Below are 24,729 nucleotides of genomic sequence, written 5' to 3' on the forward strand. Positions count from 1 at the left end.
TTAAAGTGTGACGGGGGAGGAGACTCTAAATACCCACATCATTCATAGGTGCATGCTTCGGGGAGCTTCACTTAGGCACTTTGATTTATTCCTTATTGCACCAGCTGGCAGCAGGCTTCTTGAGTTCATTTTATTATCATTTTGATTATATAAATAGTGTGTCCTCCTTGTTCCATTGCTAGAAAATCTAGGAAATGGATCTCATTACTTCCCACATACCGTCTGTGTTACTCAGAACTCAAGGACTAAATATTCAAATGCAGACCTTTTTTTCTCTTCTTTGTTTTCTAGACATGACATTATTCCCATTGTTGTTTCTGTCTGCTGTGTTACCCTCATCCCTTCTTCAAGACGACTATGAGTTATGGGTAAGGTTTAGTATCTTCTCAGAACAATTTAGGCAGTTATGAAGGCTTGGAGGCCATCAGATCACTCTTCAATACTATAAAAGGCCAAAGTATGGAGTAAGTCAGTTTGATTCTCAGCACTACACACATACACACACACACACACACACACACACACACACACACACACACACACACACACACACACCAGAGTTCTTAAGTACATCTATTATGCAAGCAATAATATTATGCAAGCAATAAGTATACACATGAGCCAAATAATTGTTATTTATTTGTTTATTTAGATTACCTGCAGAGATTCTCTCCCTTTAGTTAGAAAGCTACTAAAGTTAGAAGCATTGGACATTGCTGTAGCCCTCATACTTGTCTTTGGCCTCTGCATTGAAGACTACTAGAATTCCTCAAGAGTATGGAGTGCCAATAACTGGTTAAACCTGTTTTGGAATATAAGTTATATGTCTTTGTTACCAGAATCAAATTAGTAATATGGAGACAATTATCTAGGTGTTCTTTCAAGTTGTTTGCATTCCCAGTTTCTTTCCTAAAATGACTGTATTTTAAGCCACCTTGAACCATCTTTTCTTCCTTCCCTTCATCCCTTCTTCCTGCCTTCTCTCTTTCGTCTATTGATACTTCTTTATAAATTTTCAAGATGTGATAGCAGAGACATTCAAGCCATGTTTTATGAATGAAGGTTTCTTTGAGAGTTACCATGGAGAAATGATTCATCTCTCGGTGTCACTTATTGTTGTTTCTCTTGGTTTTTCTTTGTGGTGTTGTATTATTAGGGCACCTTTCTATCCAAAACAAACCCTTTGACATTTTATACTCACATATCAGTGTTCTAGTAGGTTTTTTTTTTTTTAAATCTGTACAACTCCCTGTAAAGGAAATGTAAGGACATGTATTGTTTTTTAGAAATTTTAGCTACTGTGGAAGGTAGAACAACAAGCAGAAAATAATAGTGGCTTTCTCAGAAGCCACACATTTTGTTTTTAGAAGTAAAACATCTTTAGATTGAGTTTTCAGGTTAAAATGAAACATCTGGGGTTGGGGGGTTGGAGAGATGTCTTGGTGGATAAGAACATTTACTGCTCTTGAGGAGGACCCTTTGTTTCCCAGGATCCACCTCAGGAGGTTTACATCCACATGTAACTCCCACTCCAGGGAATCTGATACTATCTTTTAAAGAAATATTTATTTATTTATTTTATGTATATGTGTGCTCTGTTGACTTTATACCAGAAGAGGGCATCAGATCTCACTAGAGATGGTTGTGAGCCACCATGTGGATGCTGGGAATTGAACTCAGGACCTCTGGAAGAGCAGCCAGTGCTCTTAACTGCTGAGCCATCTCTCCAACCCCATATCTGTCTTAAGGCTTCCACTGGCACTGCACTCATCAACACAAACCCATATTGAAATCAAAAATATACACTTAATTTAAAAATGTTTTAGAAATTGATGGCATTCCCTTAATAAATAAACATCTGGGGATATTGCTACTTTACATTAAAATAAAATGTGAGAATTTTCAAGCAATGACTTTAACATGTACATCCTTTCTGCTTTAGATATCAGTAGCTGTGAGAGAGCTCTTGGCACAAGGCTTTCATTAGTGCCATCAGAACATAAGACATTAGGAGAGATGGACAAGTCACACCCACTGGCAATGCAGTGTGATTAGATCCATGAGTGCAATGTCTGCAGAGACTTCAGGGAAGTAAGACTGCAGGAAGGAGAAACAACTGAGCCCAGCACTGAGATAAAATGTATGTGAGGGTCAGTCCATCAATAGTTATGCTGTAACATCTTGACTACACTATAAGTCAGCACATTTTCAGGTATGTTTGTATCAGCAAGTGGCTCTTATGTCTCTGCCAACTCACATAATAGCATTACATCCACGTGTCCCACACAAATGAAAAAAAAATATAAAATTAAATATCAGCATCTGAGTTAACTTAGCAGGCTTATTGCTGTTCAGTGAAATGTAAAGTCTGTAAGTCATTAGACCATTAAAGGTGTTAGTATTTTTTTTTGTGGCCTTGAGATGACAGACAACTTGTAATTTTTTGGTACAGAAAAGGCCATATATAAGAGGGAGTATCTTTGGACATAGGTTATGAAATTACTAAGAACCCATTGTCTCCAAATTGACTTGGATATTTTATTAGATAAAGCTGTCTTTGGAGTGATCACAAAAACTTGTTACTTATAAAATTCTCTAATGCACACGTATACTGACTAAGGGCCTACACATTATCTCACAAGCTTTCAAACTCTTAGTCAGAGGGCTATTACCTAATAAGGTCTATAATAAATTATGTGTCTTCATCCTTAACACTTCCTTGATACATCCTGAGTGTGAATGACTTAAAATTCTCTATTGTACATGGCTGTCATTACAGATCTTTCTTAAACAAAAATTAACATTTGTAGCCTCCAAAGAGTTTTTACTTTGACATGTCATGAATTCATTCTGTTATCAAAATTTCTACTTAAAGTGTTTCTAATGAAAAGTCATAGATTTTTTTTATCATTTATTGTCAAGAATTGATGACTAACATTGGACTGAGGACTTTAAAAATGACTTTCATTCACCTTAGACAACACCTTTTTATGCAACCTTAACATACACTAACATGACTCTTAATTTTATTTCCCTTTAGAATGAAAATTTTGAGAATTTGTCAACGACTAGAGAGTCAGTCCAAGAAGAGATTGTAAACAAGCACAACCAACTGAGAAGAATGGTTTCTCCCCCTGGTAGTGACTTACTAAAGATGGTGAGGACTCACAACAGGACAGTACAACTGGAGAGCTATGTTTGGAGCTTGTGGATAGCATCTGGCTTCTGCTGTGTGCTCTAAGAGTGTCCATCTCTATTCTAGCTTCTCTTTAAAAAAGTGTTCGTTTTGCATATGTGTGTATGTGGGTGTGTGTCCATATACTATGGCATGCACATAGAGATCAGAGTTGAATCTCTGCTTCTGTGTCTTTATCTGTGCAATGATTAGAGAAGAATTCATTAAATTTCTTTTATAACAGTGACTCATTGGTATTATGGAGCTACATCAATTATAGTGACTGAACTAAAATCAATTTTTTTTGACTCTGGTCTTCAGTGAAAAGCTACTCTGTCATTTTGGCTCACTCTTCTCTCTCCTAATCCAGGGTCAGAACATTTCTCCTTTAAGGTCCAATGACCCTTATTCTAAATAGTCTACTGTCTGTATCCAGAACCAAATTCCATGTGTCTCTTACATTCATTTAATGAGGGAACAAATGAAACTGGGATTTATGAGGCAACTTCTTACAGCTGTAAAACCAGTCTTAGTATCTGGACATGGATAGTGATACTTGCTCTACAGCAATTACTCAGTCCTGAATGATTTCTGTTGGGATTTCAGTAAGTCAATAGACAATTAAAGGTTTTAGTATGTTTTTGTGGCCTTGGGAAGACAGACTAATAGTATTTATTTGGTAGAGAAGAGGCCATATACAAGTTAGAGTAACTTTGAACATAGGTTATGACACTAGTGAGAAGATCATGAGGAAGGTAAAGGGACTCTAGAAGGCATGGGAAGTGGAAGGAAAGAGAACATGTGTGACATCAAATGGAGGCTGTGGGTGAGAGGGCATGCATGGGAGGATGGGCAGGATCAAGAAGATGGGGGGTGGAAAATATGCAAAAATAAACTTATTTATAAATGCCACCAAAACGCTGATGATATGTATGCTAACATAAAAATTTAGACATATACTATATTATATATTGATTATGATGAAAATCAGAAGGTGCCTACAGCTATTTTGCAATGATATCAGTCTGTCTGCAAAGATCATGTGACTCTGAGGTTTGAGTTATTCCGTGTGTATCTTCTTTCCTTTTCCTCTTTAGCAATGGAGCAATGATGCCCGAGTGAATGCACAGAGGTGGGCAAACCAGTGCACTTATGAACACAGTCCTCCAGAAGCCAGGACCACCAGTAAGTAAACTAAAAGTCACTTATGATCGAATGGAGAATCACACAGGAAAGCCCACTTTCTCACACTGTGCTGACAAAACATTGTAAATAAGCACCTATTTTGATACTGCTTACTTTAAAAGTTAAATATCTCTGTGGAAGAGATAGCTCTGAAATTCTCCAGTTTGTGCTTATTGGATGTTTTATATTTTATCCAAACTGTCTTTCCTGATGCCAGCTTTGTGCATTGCAACTAGTTTACAATTAAAGCAAGGTATGGATCGTCTCTTTCTCTGCTTTGAAGATTAGAAACTGATGTCTGGATGAAAATCTTTACTAATTAAGTCCTTATAAAGGAACTTTGAAATTAGAATCTCTTTTTTATTTTAAAAGGCAGCGATTCTGAGAGAGCACGTGGGTGTGCCCAGCATGTATGTCTGTATGTGTTTGTGTTCCTCTTTTTTATTTTTTGCTGTCTTTGTGAGTGTTCTGTCTTTTTCCCTAGACATAAGATGTGGTGAAAATATCTTTATGTCAAGTTACCCAGCATCATGGTCTCATGCAATCCAAAGCTGGTATGATGAAGTCAATGATTTCAGCTTTGGTTCAGGTCCAAATAGAACTGATGCAGTAGTTGGACATTATACTCAGGTAAGAAAAAGTACTCTCTCTGTAAGTGTTAGGCAAGGAAATATTTTTAATTACTTGACTTATTTCAAAGAAGAATTTCAGTGTAGTGAGTTTTATTTCCTTTTTGAGACAAGGGCTCAATATGTAGCTCATACTGGCTTTGAACTTCCTGTCTTCCTATCATAGTCTCCCAATGTCAGGGAGTATAGAGAGAGTGCACACCAACTGTACAACTTGGGGAAGATCTTGAGTGGTTGGTTGTACATTTTTCTTGATAATCATTGGATATTGGAGTTGCCATCTTCCAATGGCTTATCTAATCTTTGTAAGGGAATATGGGAGCATACTTACTTTTTTTTCTAACCATAATTTCTTGACTTGAGTCCCCAAACAAGGGTAATGTCCTATATTCTAAGGCACCTCCACAGGCTTTAACAGCACTGTACATCTCTATAGATCCGGAGTGAAAGGGGAAAGATATCTCTTGGACTTCTTTTTTTTAAACCAGAAACCATGACAGCTAGCTTCGTGTTGGATCCAAAGGCCCAGGCCTCTGGCCCCTTTCCTATCAAGTACAATGACTTTTTTAGCAAGAATTATAAGATTGAAGCTTTATCCTTTCCTCCATCAAAGAGGGCCTTCCAAACCTAGGAGGAAGGTGATATGGGAATCTTGCTTGGCTAGGTAGAGAGAAGATCCTGATGTGGTGTAGGCACAGGACAACTCCAATTCCCTGACCTGATCACATCCTGAGGGTGAGAGACTTGAGCTGAAACATAGTTTCAGGAGGGAACCAGAAAATTCAAGACCACAGCTCTACACAGAATTACCTGCCACATAAAACTTCTAAGAATTATGCTGAGTGTCAGCCCTCAATCAGGTTGTACCAGAAAGGCTTGCAAGCCAGTCATGATCTCTGGCTACCCAGAAAGGAAGATACTCATGGTTTCACCTTAGTATCAAATTGAACAGTCTCTTCTGTGATTCTGAGAGGAAGTTCTGGTTCATCTTCCAAGGTCAGAGCTCTATGGACACAAGACACTTGTTTTTGCAAAAGCATTTCAGTGTAGTCACCAGGAATATCTTGGTCAGTTTGATGTCTGACCAGGAATTGACCTGATATCCAGGTTACCCTCTACTGTTCATGGTCACATGCCTATAGAGTTGGAAGCATTGTTAGAGAAATTCCACATCACACTAGGAAGACCCTGGTGTACATAGATTCTTTGATGCCTTGATTTTGACGCAAAAATTCTTGGCCTCAGCCTACCCTTCTGCATCCCTGTTGTCTTGGAAACTGTCAAAGATGACAAAAAAGAAAGCTTCTATGTGATAGGACTGAAGCCACTCTCTGCCTTCATAAACTCCACTGAGTGCTTCCTGAAAGTTTTCTAGACTAGCTGAACAAGAGCAGCTCCTTAGGGAGCTAGTTCTAACATCTGTAGTTTGATTCAATCACTTAAATATATCTATAAAGCATACAGAAACAAAGTATACCAGCAGTGTTTTAAATTTTGTATTTGTTTTTCTGTATTATTTTCCTCTCTGACCTGTGCCTTGTCCTTGTTTCTGTGTTTATAGGTTGTTTGGAATACATCTTTCCAAGTTGCATGTGGAGTTGCTAAATGCCCTGACCAATCACTGAAATTCTTGTATGTTTGTCAATATTGCCCTCCGTAAGTATCCAGTTCAAAGTTAATTTTCAACAACATCAAATGCAACTTGACATTTTAAAATTATCATAGTATAAAAACAAACTAAAGATTTATTTTACACTTGGAGAGGGAAATAAAAACTTGTAAATATTCCCTAGAGATAAAACTTACTTAACTAAATCTTTGAAATGTCCATCTCATCAGTTCCATGAATCACACTCAGAAGCATTTTCCTTATCTTTAAGATGATTTCTCTTCCCTCCTCCATTGCTGTTTTCTCGACTAATGACCACATGAGGACCCAAGTATAAGGACTGTGAATTCATATTGTCAGTTCATGCTATGTTTGTAGGCTACAAAGCAAACTTTTAAAAGTAGACCAGGAGTGAACGTGAATGAATGACACAGGTTAGTGATTGTGGGGCTTCTAATTAATTGATCCTACCCCTTATTATATAAGTTGTTGTATCTGTTTTTAAAATTTAATTGTTGAGGCTGAGTAGTGGTTTATGCCTTAATCCAAGCACTAAGGAGGCAGAGGTAGGTGGATCCCTGTGAGTTCAAGGCCAGCCAGGCCAACACAGAGAACAGTTGTCTCAAAAATTTAAAATAAAATTTTTGGTTTTGTTTTGAAGATGTCATATAGGAGTACTGTATTTCCATAGTTCTCTCTCCTTTTCCAAATCTTCCTATCCAACACTTCCTCTCAAATTCATGATCTCAGGTTTGTTATTATACATGCACATAGCCACACATGGACAAACATAGAGGCAGATATAATTAAAGTATTTTTAATAAAAATTACGTTAATAAACAGATTATGAATATATGTTCATTTTCATGGGAATTTTGTTAAGAACTCAAACACAGCATAGAATGGAAGTGAGTTTATGGCTTTAAAATCAAGTTCTAGGGAATGTGTTTTTCAGAATTTTTTAGTAAATTCTCCAGAGAAAGAGTTAAGATTATAGCTTTCTTAACTATTTGAGATATATTAAGGACCTCTCAAAGAGTCTTTGAAGTTGAAGACTTAGTAAACTCTTACAGGTATAATGGAGCACATAGGGCTGTGTGATGACTCATTGGTTAAGAATTTTTGATGTTCTTGCAGATAAACCAAGTTTTATTCCCAACAACCACATCAAGTAGGTCATAACTATTTTTAACTTTAGGATTAAGGACCTTTTCTGGCCTTTGTGGGTATGTGGGTGTTCACATGCATAAATAAAGCAACAGAAATTAAGCTTGGGAAAATAGCAAGCAGGATAGTCATTGTTACAGCCTTGCAGAAAGATAAAACCATTGGTTATTTTCTCACTTGGCATCTTACATAGCATCTTCTAATACTCTGAGAGCTAATCTGCAGGAAGGAGGCTTCCATGTCAGTTTCAGCTCATTTCCTCCAACTCCTGTGTATGAAGTTGATGATCTTTTTAACAATAGGCTCTTATCTTCGAGTTCAGGGAGACAACCAAAGGTGATAACAAAAGGGTATATTACTCTGGATAAGGAGTTATGGGTAATCTATGGGTGCTGAGAAAGGATCAGTTTTCTTCAGGGAGGAGACTCCTGATAAGTTATCCAGTCCCGGGTTGTCAACCCTAAACACTTGTGAAGACCAAAGTCATCAAATTCCTTGGAACCAGAGTTACAGACAGTTGCAAGCCACCCGATATGGATGCTGGGAACCAAACCCAAGTCTTCTAAAAGAGGAATATGTTCTCTAAAGTACTGAGACATCTCTCTAGCTCTATTATCCTTTTAGTGCAAAAAACTTATACAACACTAGGTTGAGCATCTTCAAATCAAGTATTTTAAATGATTCATTTCTAATATGTGTGTGGGTTTAAAAGTAAAATTCTCAAAGAATTTTCAAGTATCTTTTTGTTGACCTTAAGTAAAATGCAAAGAAGGAAGCCACTGGACTCTGTCCAGCTGCCTGGTCAAGAGGGCATCTGGAGCCTGGTACCTGGAAGTGTCAGATGAGTATGAGGAGGAGCAAGTGACAGATCTTGTACAACACTTTATGACTTTTTCATTCTTAACATTGCTCATACATACCCTGCCACCCTTAGTGCAATGCAGAATTTGGCTTTTCTAATTTCCTATGATGATCAGGGAAGTGACGCTCCTACTGAGGCACAGGCTTGGCACTTTCAGAGTACTGCACCCTTTAGATTGTTTTATAAAGAGTTTTCTCATTAATATTGTCATTTTTGATAATCATAGAAGTCTCAAACCTACATGCTACCTTCAGAAAACCCCAAACCTTCCTAAACATTATGTCTTTCACAATTATACACTTAAATACCTGAAACTCACTACATCATCAATGGGACCTCCTCCACACTATAGGAATCACAGCATTTTCCTGGAGTAACTTTCTCTATAGGAAATATCTTTTATCCCTAAGCAGCATTCCTGTCTTGGTTATTTTCCAGGTTTATCAGGAAATGAAGAGAGTGTTTCAACATTAAACCATTTCTAAACCTTTACTCTTATTAACTCTATTTCAGTTGCGCAGGTTCTAAGATGATGGTTGAGGGAAAGAGTGAATGGATTCCCATTATTATTTCAGATCTATATCTGAATACTCCTAGGAAATGTTAGGTTTTTGTATGGCATAGCTAAAGCTTTAATATGAATCCATATATATATATATTTGATTCCATATATATATGGAAATATATCTAGGTGATTATATATATAAATGATAGAGTGTACAGAGAAAAATTGAAAGTATTTGATGTTTTCCATTTCAATTTCAGTGGTAATTTTGTAGGAAGGCAATACATCCCTTACACAGTGGGAGAACCATGTGCCCTTTGTCCTGATCACTGTGAAGATGGACTATGCAGTAAGTTTTATTAATGTACCAACATAACAATATAAAATATCAATCTGTTTCAAGATTTAATAGCATAGCCTTATTTTCAAGCAACAAAAATGTACTTAACATCTCATTTTTGGAATTACAAATTTTCATGTGTTTAGGATTAAAAAACAGGATACTTTATATTGTCTAAGGAAATATCTAAAATCATTGCATATTTGTTACTATATTGGTATTATTGCTATTGGAGTCTACAGAAATTTTTTACAGAAATATTTCTATGGATATAATTCACTAAAATTTAAAGTGAAATTTCTTATCCTCAATGACAGTAAGATCTTAAGGTTGGCATTTTAAGAAGAGGACGCAATCTAAGTAGTTGAGATAATAGAACTCAGGTCAGCCTAGAAGGAAGAAATAAACTACAATTCTTTGCCCACCAAGAAGCTTAGCACAACAAATTCTCAAGCTCCTCCAGAACATCATCTTAATTTTGTGGTACAATTTTATTTATTTGATAATGGGTATTTGTGTCTCTCTGTATATGTATAGGCACATATATGTGTGCAATGGCTTCTGTGTGTGATTGTGTGTTGAGGTTAGAGGACAGCTTGTGTGAATTAGTTCTCTCCTCCCATGATAAAGGTGCTAGAGATTTATCTCAAGTTGCTTAGTGGCAAGTACCATTACCTGGATCCATCTCATGGCACTAGATTGTTATTTGAATATTCTTCCACTTAGTCATCAGTTACATGATTTTCTGTTTTGTTTTTTGTTTTTTAGCCATTTTCTGTGCATTTTTAGAGTCTAAATCAAATCTGTACATATTGTGAGTACATTAAAAATGCTAGAATTTCATCACAGGAAGGGAGTGACATGAATGTCATAGTATTTCATTTTTAGTATTATTATGAATACAAAGAAAAAAATATAATCTCAGCATTCTGGGGGCAGAGGAAGGAGAACCAGAAGTTTAAATATAGTTTGGAATATTGATCAAACTCCGGGTTAGCTGAAGGAACTGTAACAGCAATAAGGTATTTATAAAAATGGAAAATAATATCAAAATCAACATGGAAAATTCTGGTGGCAATTTGCTAGGATATTTGTGCATTTTCCAGTGAATTGCAGAATTCTTTATTGTGTATTTGTATGGATAAAGTTCAAAGTACTAATGATATTAAGATTATAAACTGAAAAAGGGAGACCCAAATTTTCACAGCTCTGCTGAATGTGGCTTTAAAGTAGTCTGTCCTAGCAGTAACAAATGGCCAACTGAAAGACTTTAAACAGAAATAGAAAGGAAAAGATCTTCATTTTAATTTTAGCAGTTTTAAAATTTACTTATTTGTGCTTTAGGCTGTTTTTAGTATTGTTTTTTTTTTGGTTTTGTTTTTTGAGACAGAGTTTCTCCACGTAGTTTGGGAGCCTGTCCTGGATTTTGCTCTGTAGACCAGGCTGGCCTTGAACTCACAGAGATCCACCTCTCTGCCTCCCAAGTGCTGGGATTGAAAGGCTTTCACCACCTCTGCACGAAAATGGATTGCAGAGAGAGGAGGTAGAATACTGAAACTTTTTTGTTAACTGTGCCTGTTCAGTGCTGATGAATATATACAAGTATATGGAAAGGTGTAAAGGACAAAAAGGCCTTGTGCACACAGATAAGCATCAGGGAAGTCAGGAAAGTTAAACACATAGTTTATCTCTTCAGTGGAATGAGATGCATATCTGCTCTTTCTGGAATGTCAGGAATTACATGGTTTTACATCCTGGTGATCCTTTGCTGTCTGATGAGACAGGGTCCACTGTATCTCCCAGAATTTGTTTCACTTTTATCCTAGACCCTCTATCTGTAAATCTTCAGCATCGATTTTAGGTCACAAAACCCATTCTTGTGAGTGATGTCACTTGTGCTTTACAACAGCCTAAGTGACTTCTGTGTCATCTCAGAGCCTGGCCAATCCTGACACCTGCAGGGGTAATGTTTATTTTAGTCATCTTCCTAGACCTAAATCCTGGGCACTATCTCTGAATCAACAGTACCCATTCTTGTCCCTGTGCTCTTCCAATCTTGGTCTCAACAATTCACACTCTTACAGTCCCTCCTCTTTCTCAACACTTGGACTCCTGGAGCTCCACCTGGGGCCCGAATAGCCAAACCAATGGAAGCACATGAATTATGAGCCAGGGGCTGTGGAGCCCCCAGCTGGAGCAGGCCCTCTGGATAAGTGAGGCAATTGAATAGCTTGAACTGTTTGGGAGGCACCCAGGCTGTGGGACCTGGACCTGACCTTAGTGCATGAGCTGGCTGTTTGGAACCTTGGGCTTACACAGGGACACTTTGCTCAGCCTAGAAGGAGGGGACTGTACCTGCCTGTACTGAATCCACCAGGTTTAAATGAATCCCCAGGGGAGTCTTGGCCCTGGAGGAGATGGGAATGGAGGGGAGGGTCTGGGGGGAAGGTAGGGGAGGGGGCGGGAGGGGGAGGACAGGGGGAACCCATAGCTGATGTGTAAAAGTAAAACACAAATATAATAAATAAAAAGGAAAAAACAAGCAAAGAAACAAACAAAAAAAACCAGTACCCATTCTTATGAAAGAAGACAGATGTACTGTGTAAAGAATCTCAATATAAACATGTCTTCAATTGCTGTGTACATGTTAATTGTTATCAGACAACTTTTTTTTTTTCCAAAAATTGTGCTGGACTTAAACACGGCTAATGTAAAATGATCTTGGCCAGAATCTAGAAGTCCTGGCCCAGCACTGTTACCATAAAATCAGGCTGACTTTCATTCTTATATCTTCATGGATCATATTTTTCCCCTGCTGGCTGGATAGCCTGCAGAGACCCACCACACAAAATGAAAGAGGACTAGCCATGTGCCTGTAGTGGTGCTTCTCTGGAGGTGGAATTAGCAAAGGTGTGTGATTTATGGGCTGGATTCTAGCCTAGGCAACAAATCAGACTCTCTCTCAATAAAAGGTAGCAAAAGTACAGGGTATAAACAAGATATTTTGAATTATTTGGTAATTATGAATTTCCAATTCTCTGAGACTGGGTGAGCTAATTGGAGGTTCATGAGCTGTCGATATACATCAAAGAAATGACAAAGACTGTAGGGTCATGAATTTCAAATGAGTTTTCTTGAGTTTGTGGTCATGCTGGACATTTCAATATAATTATTTAATAATCAGAAAAATTTCTCCATTACCTTCTTTTCCAAGTCTCTGTTTTCACAAAATTAGCTCCTCTGGTATGAAAAACAGAATCAAAGTCTAGGGCAATTTTGGAAAAGAGAACATTCTGAAATGATTTAATGGTCAGCATTTTTACATAAAGAGACTGCCTGCCAGGCAGAATAGCTATAGAACATGTTAATGAAACTTGATTTGCTGAGAATACAGAGTTTAAATATTAACCATACTCAAGTTTAGAAAGTACTTGAATAATGTCTGACATTTTAAATATGAGATTCTATTTTAGTATTTATCTTTATTTTATGTTTATAAATGGTTGTGTGCACATATATATTTATGCACATGCATTTGAACATAGTGACCATGAAGGACAGAGAGTGCATTGGGTCGTATGGAACTGAATTTACAGGTGGTCTTAAGCCATGATGTGGATTCTGAAAATCAAAACTAGGTTGTCTGCAAGAAGAGAAAAAACTCTTAATCACTGAACCATCTTTCTAGCCTCTAGATAGTTTAGTTCCTCAAAGAATCACTCAAGTTAATTTTCTCAAGCCTTTTGTGAGTGAAGCAATGTATTAATTCATCTTAAAGACATCTTATAAAGCTCTAATTTAAAGGACATCCATTCATTTGCTCAATCCCCTTCTCCCAACTCACATGTTTTAGTTTGGCTTTGTTAATACAGGAAAATAATAACAAAGCAATGAATATCTTTGTTCTTTCTTTCAGCAAATAGTTGTGAATATGAAGATATGTATTCTAACTGTGCAGATTTGAAGACTTCACTAACCTGTGACTATCCAATGGTTAAACAAAACTGCAATGCTACATGCAACTGTGAAGGCAAAATTCATTAAATATCCAGTACAAATGAACAGTGCCATGTGAAGAAAGACTCTACTTAGGCTTGTCACATTCCACCAGGATATTAAAAGTATAGATGCATTCAATTGATTCCAAACAGTAAACATTCCTTTCTTTTATATCATCCCATTTAACCAAAATAATGTTCACCCAAAGATTTTGAAATAACATAATTAATAATACCCTTGGATCTTGACCTCTGAATTCTGTGACATATTTATGGAGTTGAGTCAAACCCAAGGTCGTACTGTTTGTCTGTATGACTAAGGTCACTGAAACTCCATCCTGAAAATAAGAATTGGGTTCTCAGAGCTCAATGCATTAAAGGAACAGCATATACTTCTACTGTAACTGGAAGTCATCTTTCTTAGCTCTACCTAGCTAACTATATCTGAAAACAAATCCACATTTGCTTTCTTTGATTTCTTCCTACCTTCTGCTTTTTTTTTTCACATGCACCAGAATCAGTGGTTCACGTTTTAAACTTCAATTTACATTTTTGTTGTTGGGTTTTTTAAACCTTATAAAAATGTAGCTTTAATGAGTAGAATTTGCATGTCCAAGTGATTACATTGACCTTGATTGTTTTAAAAATTTAAATAAATCTTACTACTTGCATATTAATCCTCCCCTAGTATTTGTTTGAATTGCTCATTTGGAGTTTGTTTATTCCAGTATGGTACTACAATATTTATGATACAGTTTACTTAATTTTTATTTACATTACGGTTCTTAGCCTTCCCCAGAGTTTGTGTTAATCAGTACACACTTCATTTAATACATAATAGTGGAGCCCAGCTTTATAAATATTCCTGATCCTACCCTGGCATATCCAACCTTCAGGCCTAGCTCGGATCACAGATCTACTATGCCCACACAGACTGATTAGTTCAGTGGACCCTAGATCATATGTATAATCTCAACTTTAAGACATCCTGTGCACTGAGATAACTCTGAGGTGCCCTTGAATCTAATCAATGGAAGAAATCCACATTCCCTGGACAAATGGCTAAAACACAATATGCACAGTCCCAGCATTGTGACCCCTCCCCACCAAATCCACTACATTTACTGAAACATTTTTCAATGAGAATGAACCTCAGGACACAAAATCTTTAAAAAATCATAAAGTTTTATCAAGGAATTTAAAGAGTTTGAAGAAGACATGAAAAACATCTCAAATAACATAAAATAATGCCTGAGTGATGTCTAGTATATATTGCTAAATGATGAAGACAATTTCAGAATTTGGAGACTATTCAGGAAGAGAAAGAAATATTAAAGGGAACTCCAACTGAAGGGAAGATAGAATTGAAAAGGGAAGGACAGGTAGAATGAATGTAGTAGATGATAGAATATTAGAACTTAAAGAAAAGTCGAAAGAACTGAGCCATTCAAGCAGAGAATACAAAAATTTAAACAGGCACATACAGGAAAGCAACATGCAAAACTGTGGTGTATAGTGGAAACACCAAATCTTGAACTTTTAGGCATAGAAGAAGGAGAATATATTTTTCTCCTTCAGCTATTCAGATAGTTTTGCTGGGAACAGGAGTCTAGGTTGGCATTCACGGTCTTTTACAATGTGAAATACATTGATCCGCGCTCTTCTGATTTTTACACTTTCCATTGAGAAATCAGCTGTTAAACTGTTGAGCTTTCTTTTATATTGACCTGTGGTTTTTATTTTATAGCTCTTAGGATCCTCACTTTGTTCTATTTATTTGATGTTTTAAATACAACATTTTGTGGGTGTCTAGTCTTGTCTAATTGGAGTTCTGTGTGTTTCTTCTGTCTGAGTATGTCTGTCCTCAATTTTCAGAAAGTTTTCTATGATCTTGTTGGAAATATGGTCTATGCCATATTTTCTGGATTATTCTTCCTTGCCTCACTCCTTCCACATACCAAGTCCCTCCAATGTGCTGTTCCACTTGCTTGCTCTCAATAAATAAATAACAGAACATGCTTTATTTTATTTTATTTTATTTTATATAGATTAACTTATACTTAAGAACTAGGAAACTTCATACTGAATGTATGTTAAAGTCACTCTGATGAATCCACTGTTTTTGTGAAACTGAGTTAGTGTTTTGAAAATATTTTCTACTAGAAAAATGATCAAACCCCCATTGTGTCTATATTTTAAATGTCTTTTATTAAAGCATCAACAATAACAATTGGGTAGTGATAATGATAATAAAAAGTTATATGAAATCTTTTAAAAATGTCTTTTATTAAAGCATCAACAATAACAATTGGTTAATAATAATGAAAATAAAAAGTTACATAAAATCTTTTAAAAATACTGGAAATAAAGACATAGATTAATACTAATCCAATAATAAGAGGTAATTTCAATACCCCACATTTTCCAGTAGAAAAGTCATTTAGAAAAAAATAGAAACACCAGAATTAAATGGCATCAAATATCAAGTAGAATATTTCTATAGAGTATTTCACTGAACACAAAAATATTCACATATTACATTTAGCTTCTCTACAATGGACAACACCTTGGGACACAAAATGAATCTTAACAGATTCAGACTAACTGAAATAACTTCATGTATTCTACATAACTCATGCATTACAAACTTAAATTCAACAGTGAAACAATGCTTTTTAATTATGTAAACTCATGGACATTAAATAACACAATATTGTCTTATTCCTAATGATATTCTGCTACACTCATAGACTGATTCATAGTCCAATGATTATCAGAGAGACATCAGCCAGTAACTGATGGAAACAGATGCAGACCCAAAGCCAGTATTATGGTGAGATCAGGGACTCCTGTGGAAGAGGGAGAGGAAAGATTGCAGTAGCCACAAGAAAACCCACAGAAACCATTAACTTTGGCTCATATAGGCTCACAGAGACTGAACTGCCAACTAGGGACCCTGCTTGGGACTGAACCTTATATACCCTCTGCACATATGTTACAGTAGTGTAGTTTGGTCTTCTTGTGGACTCCTAACAGTGGGGACAGTGGCTGTCTCTGACTCTTTTGGCTGCTTTTCTGACCATTTTCCTCCTATCAGATCGCCTCATCCAGCCTTAATAAAAAGGTATGTGTCTAGATTTACTGCAACTTGTATGCCATGTTGGGTTGATATCCATGAGAAATCTGCCCTTTTCTAGAGAGAAAAAGGGTAGTAGTGGACATTGGGGCAGAAGAGAGATGGGGCAAAGGACTGGGATAAGAGATGAATGGGAAAATGTGGTCAGGATGTAAAAATTAATAATAAAGATATTAGGAAAGGAAGAATCACTAACAAACTTCATCTACAAAGTTAGTGTTACTTTAAGAAGAAGCAATCAGGTAAAGAAGCAAGAGACTGAGGAGAAGGAGGGGGAGGAAGAAGCAGAAGGAGAGAGAAGGTGAAAGAAAAGTAGTATAATATTGATGATATTGATGGTTATGATAATTTTGGCCAATACCCTTAATAAACAAAGAGAGAAAGAGCCTCAATAAATACTTGCAAACTAAATATGGGCATATATAAAAAATAGTCATCCACCTGCATCAAATTGGCTTTATTTAGGAGACTCAGGGTAAATTCAACATACATAAGCCAATAAATATATTAAATTATACAAATGACAAAAGGATCACATGATCTTCTCAAGAGATGCAGTAAAAGGTCTTTGACAAAATTCAACATTGTTGTGGGATAAACCTTTTGTACACTGTGAAGAGGTATTTCACTTATTGTTAATAAAAAGCTGAGTGACCGATAGCTAGGAAGGATTTTTGGGGCAGAGAGTATGTTGGGGAGAAGGGTGAGGTCTGAGGAGTCATGAGGAACTTCCATGAGATGCAGAGTAAGCAGGATGGGATGATGTACATGAGGTAAATGAGCCTCAAAGCAACATATAGATTTATAAAAATTAGTTAATTTAACTTATAAGAGCTAGCTAAAAATGAGCCTAAGCTATTAACTAATCATTTATAATTAATATTAAGTCTCTATGTGATCATTTGGCAACTTGCTGCTGAAACAAAAAAGCCTGCCTACATATAACACTCAAAGTGGGGCTCCTACATCCACATGAGACCCAGGAAAGCTTTAAAAAGGCTCTAAACACAAACATGGAGCCAAACATGGCTTCCTTGTCTCATGTGTTCCATGATGACTGAAGTACAGAGGTACATCTCCTGGATGCTGCCTGTGGGGCCAAGCAGCTAGTGTGACTGCTGCCAGAGAGAGTCCCACCAAAATGCTATAAACTAAACCACATGGCGAATTTAAGTTTTGCTTATGCATACAGAAAAGATTACTAATACACAGCAAAGACAAATCTAAACAGAAAAAAAAATCCAAAACTCTAAATGGTTTACAGTGTGTTTACAATGTACATAGGCTTGGGAGAGAAAGAAAAAATGGTATAGACAGTCATAAAAAATAGTAAAAATAATAAAGTCTTTAAAGAAAGATTAACACAATTAACTTTAAAAGGCATGCAAAAATAGAAAATACACAGGGAGTTTGGATCCTATGTTACTGTGTTGTCTTTAAATTTTTTTGACCACTGATAAAGAAGTGATAGCTACTAAGAGACATTTGATTATGAAAGTTGCCAGATTAAACCAATCTATATATTTTAATAATACCTTAGGTGGGCAGTGGTGGTGCATGCCTTTAATCCCAGTACTTGGGAGGCAGAGCCAGGCAGATCTCTATGAGTTCGAGGCCAGCCTGGTCTACAGAGCGAGATCCAGGACAGGCACCAAAACTACACAGAGAAATCCTGTCTTGAAAAAAAAATCTTGACTTCAAAATGGAAAGGTATATGACTTTGGGGAAGAGGTTATTCTTTTATTTCCACAGGAAATGAGAGGATGTGGATTCATTTCAGGTTGATATGGACCAAGTTTTATAGGGGCAGAATCCTCTGAAAATCCTCAATACAGACTTAAATAAATAAACCTAGAAAAACTACAAAACAGGTAATATATATTTTACTTGCTAAAACATAAAACAAAAAATAGTTTTTGACTAACGTGTACAACACACAGTATATACTGTATTAATACAGACTTGTATGGAACCTCTAAAAGTTTATGTATTTCAGAATAAGGAGACCAGACACCAATGAAAATAGATGGCCCAGGTCATCCACCATCTCAAAATGCCTCCTTTAGTCCCCTCAGAATTCTGTTTCAAACAGCTCAGAGGCAGCTTGCTGAGATGATCCAACCTCACAAATTATTCTAGTCAAGACTTAATAATTATCCTGATTTTCTCAAGTTTTCCCCAAGATACCAACACCCACAAATAACAGAAAGTAGTCTAGAACATGATGCTCACATTCTCAAGAGATGGGGTATGAGTGAGTTTTGGTTATTCAAAGGATTATAGATATTTGTCATTGTTTATGGGTGTTGGTTACAAATTGTTATTACTCATAGTCAGAGAAAATGCTAAACTAAAGAGTTAAATTCAAAGATATCTTCCTAAAGGAAAAAATGTGGATATGGTATAGGAATGATAGGAAAAAGGATAAATTATTGAATGTACTTTAATCAAAAAACAACCATTAATCACAAAATATTTTGCATCAGTATGGATTTTGGTATATTGATACAAATACAAAATTATTTTTGCTGTACTATATGTATGTTTCTACTCTTGTTTGGAATATTATTCTTATGCAACTAAATTAGAAAAGTAATGTAAAATTAAAAATACAGGTTAGTAGTTAGTCATCTATAATGATCAAACTTGTAGTCATATTAGAATGATTTCCAAGTTAAATAGATATATTTTGAGAGATAGATGGTCTTTAAACACTTCAGAGATCTATAGAATATGGCATTCAACATCTTTAATAACCTAAGGCTTTTCATGACAGCATCAATTTACTTCAAATGAGGATGATAGGCATTAAAGTACCTCCATAGGGAGTTTGTTTTCTTTATGGCAAAAACTAGCCATTTGGTAAAAGAAACTGCCCTTGCCTCAAGTGCTGACAATATACTCTCCAAACTGAATCAGCAAGATGCACAAAGGAGCAGCTGCCAAGCTTTGCCAAGACGTGGTAGGACAGTCTTTCAATTCCCTGCATCTCAAAAATGTCTGTCAGATTACTAGAGCTGTAAGCCAAAGTTGGATGTGGAAAACATTATGGAAGAATCTATGGTGTCTGTCCAGGCAGCCAGTTGTTTTAGTAATCTCTTAATTTTGGAAGTTGCTTGCTCTGCTCTTTCTGTTTGCTCAGGAATAATATTATATTCTTCTCTGGTCTTTGATAGGGTTGAAGAGTAGATAGTTATAGTTACAGTTCTCCCTCCCTAAATCATTGCAGAAAGTAAATTATGTATGAAGCTCTGGACTCTACAGTAGAAGACAGCTGATTGAGTAATATCTCTATTTTGCCAAATCCGAAAGGACTGGATTAATTTATAACTATTTTTATTGTATACAATTTTACTGTTAAAGTAAAAATTTCCTTTTTAATTAGACAAAAAGGGTGAATTTCTGTGGAATAATCCTTCTGTAGACTGTGAAGATGTGTTGATCTCATTGTTAGTAAAATGCCTAGGCAGCATTTTGGGGACAGAGAGAATGCTGGGGAGAAGAAGAGCAGAGTCTGAAGAGTCATGAGGAGATGCCATGAGACACAGAGCAGTCAGATGGGAAGTATGTACATGGGGTAAACGAGCCTCAGGACAGCACATGGATTAATAAAGATGGGTTAATTTAGGTTATAAGAGGTAGCTAAAAAATGAGCCTAAGTTATCGGCTGAGCATTTCTTTTCTAATTAATAATATTTCTCTGTGGTTATTTGGGATCTTGCTGGTGAAACAGAAAAATCCACCTATACAACATGGCTTCATGATAAAAGTCCTAGACAAAGTTCAATGGGAGGAAACATACCTCAACATAATAAAGATTGTATATGACAAACACTATCAACATTACCCTAAATGGGGAAAAACGCTGTTATTTGGTTACATCAGGAATAAACCAAGGTTGTCCACTATCCTCACACTTTTGCAACATAGTGCTTGAAGCGGTAGCTACAACAATATGACAAAAGAAAGAAACTGAAAGAATACAGATAGGAAAGGAGATTAAATTATTACTATTTTTGATGATATTATTTTATACATTAGATGCCATAAATTCCAGCAGAAAAGAACTAGAAACTATCAACATTAAAAAAGAATAGAACACAAAGTTACCTTTCAATAAGCCATGACAAACATACTGAGACAGAGATCATGGGAAGAGGGAACTCTCATTCACAATAGCCTCAAAAAGCAAAGAAAATTCTAGGAGAAAACTAAGAAACTGATAGACTTTGACAATGAAAGTTTTACATCTCTAAAAGAGATGGGGGAAGACACTGGCATACGGAAAGATCCCCCACCACACACATTCACAGATTTGTAGAATTAATATTGTGAAACTGATCAACCTACTTAAAGTGATTTACAGATTCAAAGCAACCCTACATGACAGTCACCATTGAAACAGAAAAATGAACCCCCAAAAATACATGTGGAAACTCCAAAGACCTCAAACACCCTAAGCAATCCTGAACAAAAAGAGCAACTTGGAGAGATGTCATACTAGTTTCACCACTCAACCAACCTTCTAAATATGCTTTTGAATTTTTTTTTTTACTTGTTTTCATTTTTGGTAGAAAATTTCAACTCAAGAAATACTTGATTTCTAAATCATACAAGGAATAAACAAAATAAAGAAGAAAGAACGAAAAAGGACAATATCATAACTCCTGAGTCCTGGAAGTGATGTGATGTTCTCTTTGCTAGTATCCTGTGCTAGTCTCCTGCAGGAGGTAGGAAGCATTCCTTCACCAAATTCTAAAAATAAATAAATAATTAAAAATCATATGCTAGGAAAAATACATGACTCCTACAGGAAGTAAGAATATATCGCAATGCCTTACAGCAAGCTGTGACCTTATCAGAAAATATTTATCAAGGACAGAGAACACATCTTATGCTACCTTGAATTAAAAGAAAATTGCTTTCAAATTTTCATCATTTGCATTGCTGAGGATTTTAGTCAATAATATAATTGGAGATTGGATGTGAGGAAGAGTTATTTAAATTTTTGGCATTCTTATGGTTGGTTATACTTTTTAATTTCTTAAGAACAAAATAAATTTGAAAGATGATGTAAAAACAAGAACCAGGAAGAAAAAAAATCTGCCCTCTGGCGCTCTTTACTTTGAAAGCTTTTTAATTTCCCATCTTTAGTGTTCAGCTCTCAGTTTTACTGTTTAGTATTCTAGGATGACAGTTTGAACCTGTACCAGGCAAAACTTTCCAAACCAGGATAGACAGGATCGTGGACCAATCATAGAGCTGAATTTCCTTTCAAAGCCTATCACTGGCGGTTGTTCGGGAGACTTAGAACTCAGAGAGACAGGGTGGGGCCAAGGCTCAAGCGTTAAAAATCACCACCAAGCAAGCCTCCTAGCAGCAGTAAAGAGATTGTTCTACATACCATCAAGATGTCTCTTTCTAGTAAGTTGACTCTGGACAAAGTAGACGTTAAGGGGAAAAGAGTCATCATGAGAGTAGACTTTAACGTTCCTATGAAGAACAACCAAATCACCAACAACCAGAGAATCAAGGCTGCCATCCCAAGCATCAAGTACTGTCTGGAAAAGGGAGCCAAGTCTGTAGTTCTTATGAGTCACCTTGGGCGGCCTGACGGTGTCCCTATGCCAGACAAATATTCCTTAGAGCCTGTTGCTGCTGAGCTCAAATCCATGCTGGGCAAGGATGTTTTGTTCCTGAAGGACTGTGTGGGTGCTGAAGTAGAGAAAACTTGTGCCAATCCAGATAATGGGTCTGTCATCCTTTTGGAGAACCTACGCTTCCACGTGGAGGAAGAAGGTAAAGGTCAGGATTCTTCTGGAAAAAAGGTTGTTGCTGAGCCAGCTAAAGTAGAAGCCTTCAGAGCATCACTGTCGAAACTTGGTGACATTTATGTCAACGATGCTTTTGGCACTGCACACCGGGCCCACAGTTCCATGGTAGGAGTAAATTTGCCCCAGAAGGCATCTGGGTTCCTCATGAAGAAGGAACTAGACTACTTTGCCAAGGTCTTAGAACACCCAGAGAAACCCTTCCTGGCTATCCTTGGTGGAGCCAAAGTGACAGATAAGATCCAACTCATCAAAAACATGTTAGATAAAGTCAACTTCATGATTATTGGAGGTGGGATGGCTTACACCTTCCTGAAGGAACTCAAGAACATGGAGATTGGTGCTTCCTTGTATGATGAAGAGGGAGCCAAGATTGTCAAAGAGATCATGGCCAAAGCAGAAAAGAATGGTGTAAAGATAACCTTTCCTGTTGACTTTGTAACTGCTGACAAGTTTGATGAGCATGCAAAAGTTGGACAAGCCACTCTAGAATCTGGCATACCATCTGGCTGGATGGGTTTGGACTGTGGTCCTGAGAGCATTAAAAACAATGCTCAAATTGTGGCCCAGGCAAAGCTTATTATTTGGAATGGACCTATGGGGGTATTTGAATGGGATGCCTTTGCTAATGGTACCAAAGCCCTCATGGATGAAGTTGTAAAGGCCACCTCCAAGGGATGTGTCACCATTATAGGGGGTGGAGATACTGCTACTTGCTGTGCCAAATGGGACACTGAAAACAAGGTCAGCCATGTGAGCACTGGAGGTGGGGCAAGTCTGGAGCTGCTGGAAGGTAAAGTCCTTCCTGGGGTAGAGGCCCTGAGCAACATGTAATTGTCAAAGTGCTCTTGCTTCCTATTTCCAGTATGGAGTCCTGAGTCCAGCTTAGTGCCTTTACATCTGAACTTAACTTTGGTTAATGTCTACTCTGTATCAAGCCCCAGGTAATGACCAAGCAGTGCGCCATCAGTACAACATGAGCACATCTTGTTAATTCTGCCATGCATTTGTTACTCTCTTCAAGATCTCATCAGGACTTGCCACTGTACTTCATAGGGAGGAAACATCCTCATGTCACCTATTAAAGAAGTGAGGCAAATCAGTTGAATGTGTCATCTTTACTTTAGTACAGCTTGATTGTTTCTCTCTGAATGTGGGAAATAACACAGAATCTGCTATAGGGAAAGTATGGTGTGAAGGTCTAAGTGTTAAATCGTAAAATGACCAAGATTAACAGAATGTCATTATGCAAATGTAACTAATTAGAACTCTACCAACATTTTTATTCTATATAAGAGAAAGAAGTACTTAGTAACTCCAATAATTTTCTTTTAAAGAAAGGAAAAATAAAATCCAGTGATATCTCCACTAATGAGGAAGCTAAAAACCAAATTCAGGGCATGGATAAAAATTTACTTGAAAAAGCAAACAACATTTAGTAATATATGACAATTGAATTCTTACAGTTGGTTTCTGAAATTAAAATGTATGTATTTCAGTATTTAGAAAGATTTTAAAACTCATTTTAAAAGCAACAAAATGTGTTAGAAACACAAATACTTATTGGTTCTTCTCGTCCTCCCCCCTTGTCCTTGTCCTCGTCCTCCCCCTCCTCCTTTTAAATCCAGATGCAAACAATAGAAGTCTTTCCCAATTTTAACTGTGCACACCTGATAAAGTCCTTGGAGGCAGAAGTGTGAAGGTCTAAATACTGTTTTCATGTCTCTCCCTCAGGGTTTTATCACAGAAATTCATTTCTCTAGCAGATCCAGAACCCCCATTCTGGTCCTGCTTCCCAGGATGTTTTCAGTGGTGGACTCCCATATTTAGAATGTGTTATCTCTTTGCTGTTGTCTCTTGTTTCAGTTCTGAGGCCGTGGTTTCCCCGTTATCTCAAATGTCTCCCACATCTAAACTGTGTTTGCATTGTACCTCTTTGTAGAGCAGGTATCAACTTCTATGTTCTTACATCCTCTGGAAAACGTCACAATCTGATTTTGCTGTTTGTTTTTTCTATTTTAAATTTTAGATTCTTAACAAATCTTTAATTTCCTAAGGTGGCCAGTCACGAACTATATTATGGGGGGTAGGATACTTACAGAATGTAACCAGAGATTTTAAATCTGAAAGAAAATTTCTCCTTCAACTGTTGCTCACAATAAATTTCATGGTTACTTCACACAAGAGATAAGCATCATATTAATCCAAAAAGTAGCTCACCATTAGAACATTCTATTTCCACAGTCTCTGTTAAACCATGTTTCCTATCATGGTCCTTTTGGCATGGGCTAA

General features: G+C 36.7%; 2 protein-coding genes across 2 annotated transcripts; both read left to right on the forward strand.

The window, feature by feature from the left end:
* The first annotated feature begins 293 nt into the window (after window positions 1-293).
* LOC118569847 (cysteine-rich secretory protein 1-like) lies at window positions 294-13,516 on the forward strand. Its single transcript, XM_036168104.1, has 7 exons — window positions 294-368; window positions 3,041-3,157; window positions 4,273-4,360; window positions 4,845-4,990; window positions 6,551-6,645; window positions 9,393-9,481; window positions 13,389-13,516. The coding sequence occupies exons 1-7, from the start codon at window positions 294-296 to the stop codon at window positions 13,514-13,516; spliced, it is 738 nt and encodes a 245-aa protein (XP_036023997.1).
* Window positions 13,517-21,951: 8,435 nt separating this feature from the next.
* Window positions 21,952-23,536, forward strand: Pgk2 (phosphoglycerate kinase 2). Its single transcript, XM_036168335.1, has one exon. The coding sequence runs from the start codon at window positions 22,018-22,020 to the stop codon at window positions 23,269-23,271; it is 1,254 nt and encodes a 417-aa protein (XP_036024228.1). The 5' UTR covers window positions 21,952-22,017; the 3' UTR covers window positions 23,272-23,536.
* Window positions 23,537-24,729: the final 1,193 nt, after the last annotated feature.

Source organism: Onychomys torridus, chromosome 18, assembly GCF_903995425.1.
Source record: "Onychomys torridus chromosome 18, mOncTor1.1, whole genome shotgun sequence".
NCBI classification, from domain to species: Eukaryota; Metazoa; Chordata; class Mammalia; order Rodentia; family Cricetidae; genus Onychomys; species Onychomys torridus.

Coding starts and splice junctions, on each gene's coding strand:
- LOC118569847 (XM_036168104.1), top strand. CDS start 294: ATGACATTATTCCCATTGTTGTTTCTGTCTGCTGTGTTACCCTCATCC. Junction 3,158..4,272: donor GTAGTGACTTACTAAAGATG/GTGAGGACTCAC, acceptor TTTCCTCTTTAG/CAATGGAGCAATGATGCCCG. Junction 4,991..6,550: donor TAGTTGGACATTATACTCAG/GTAAGAAAAAGT, acceptor CTGTGTTTATAG/GTTGTTTGGAATACATCTTT.
- Pgk2 (XM_036168335.1), top strand. CDS start 22,018: ATGTCTCTTTCTAGTAAGTTGACTCTGGACAAAGTAGACGTTAAGGGG.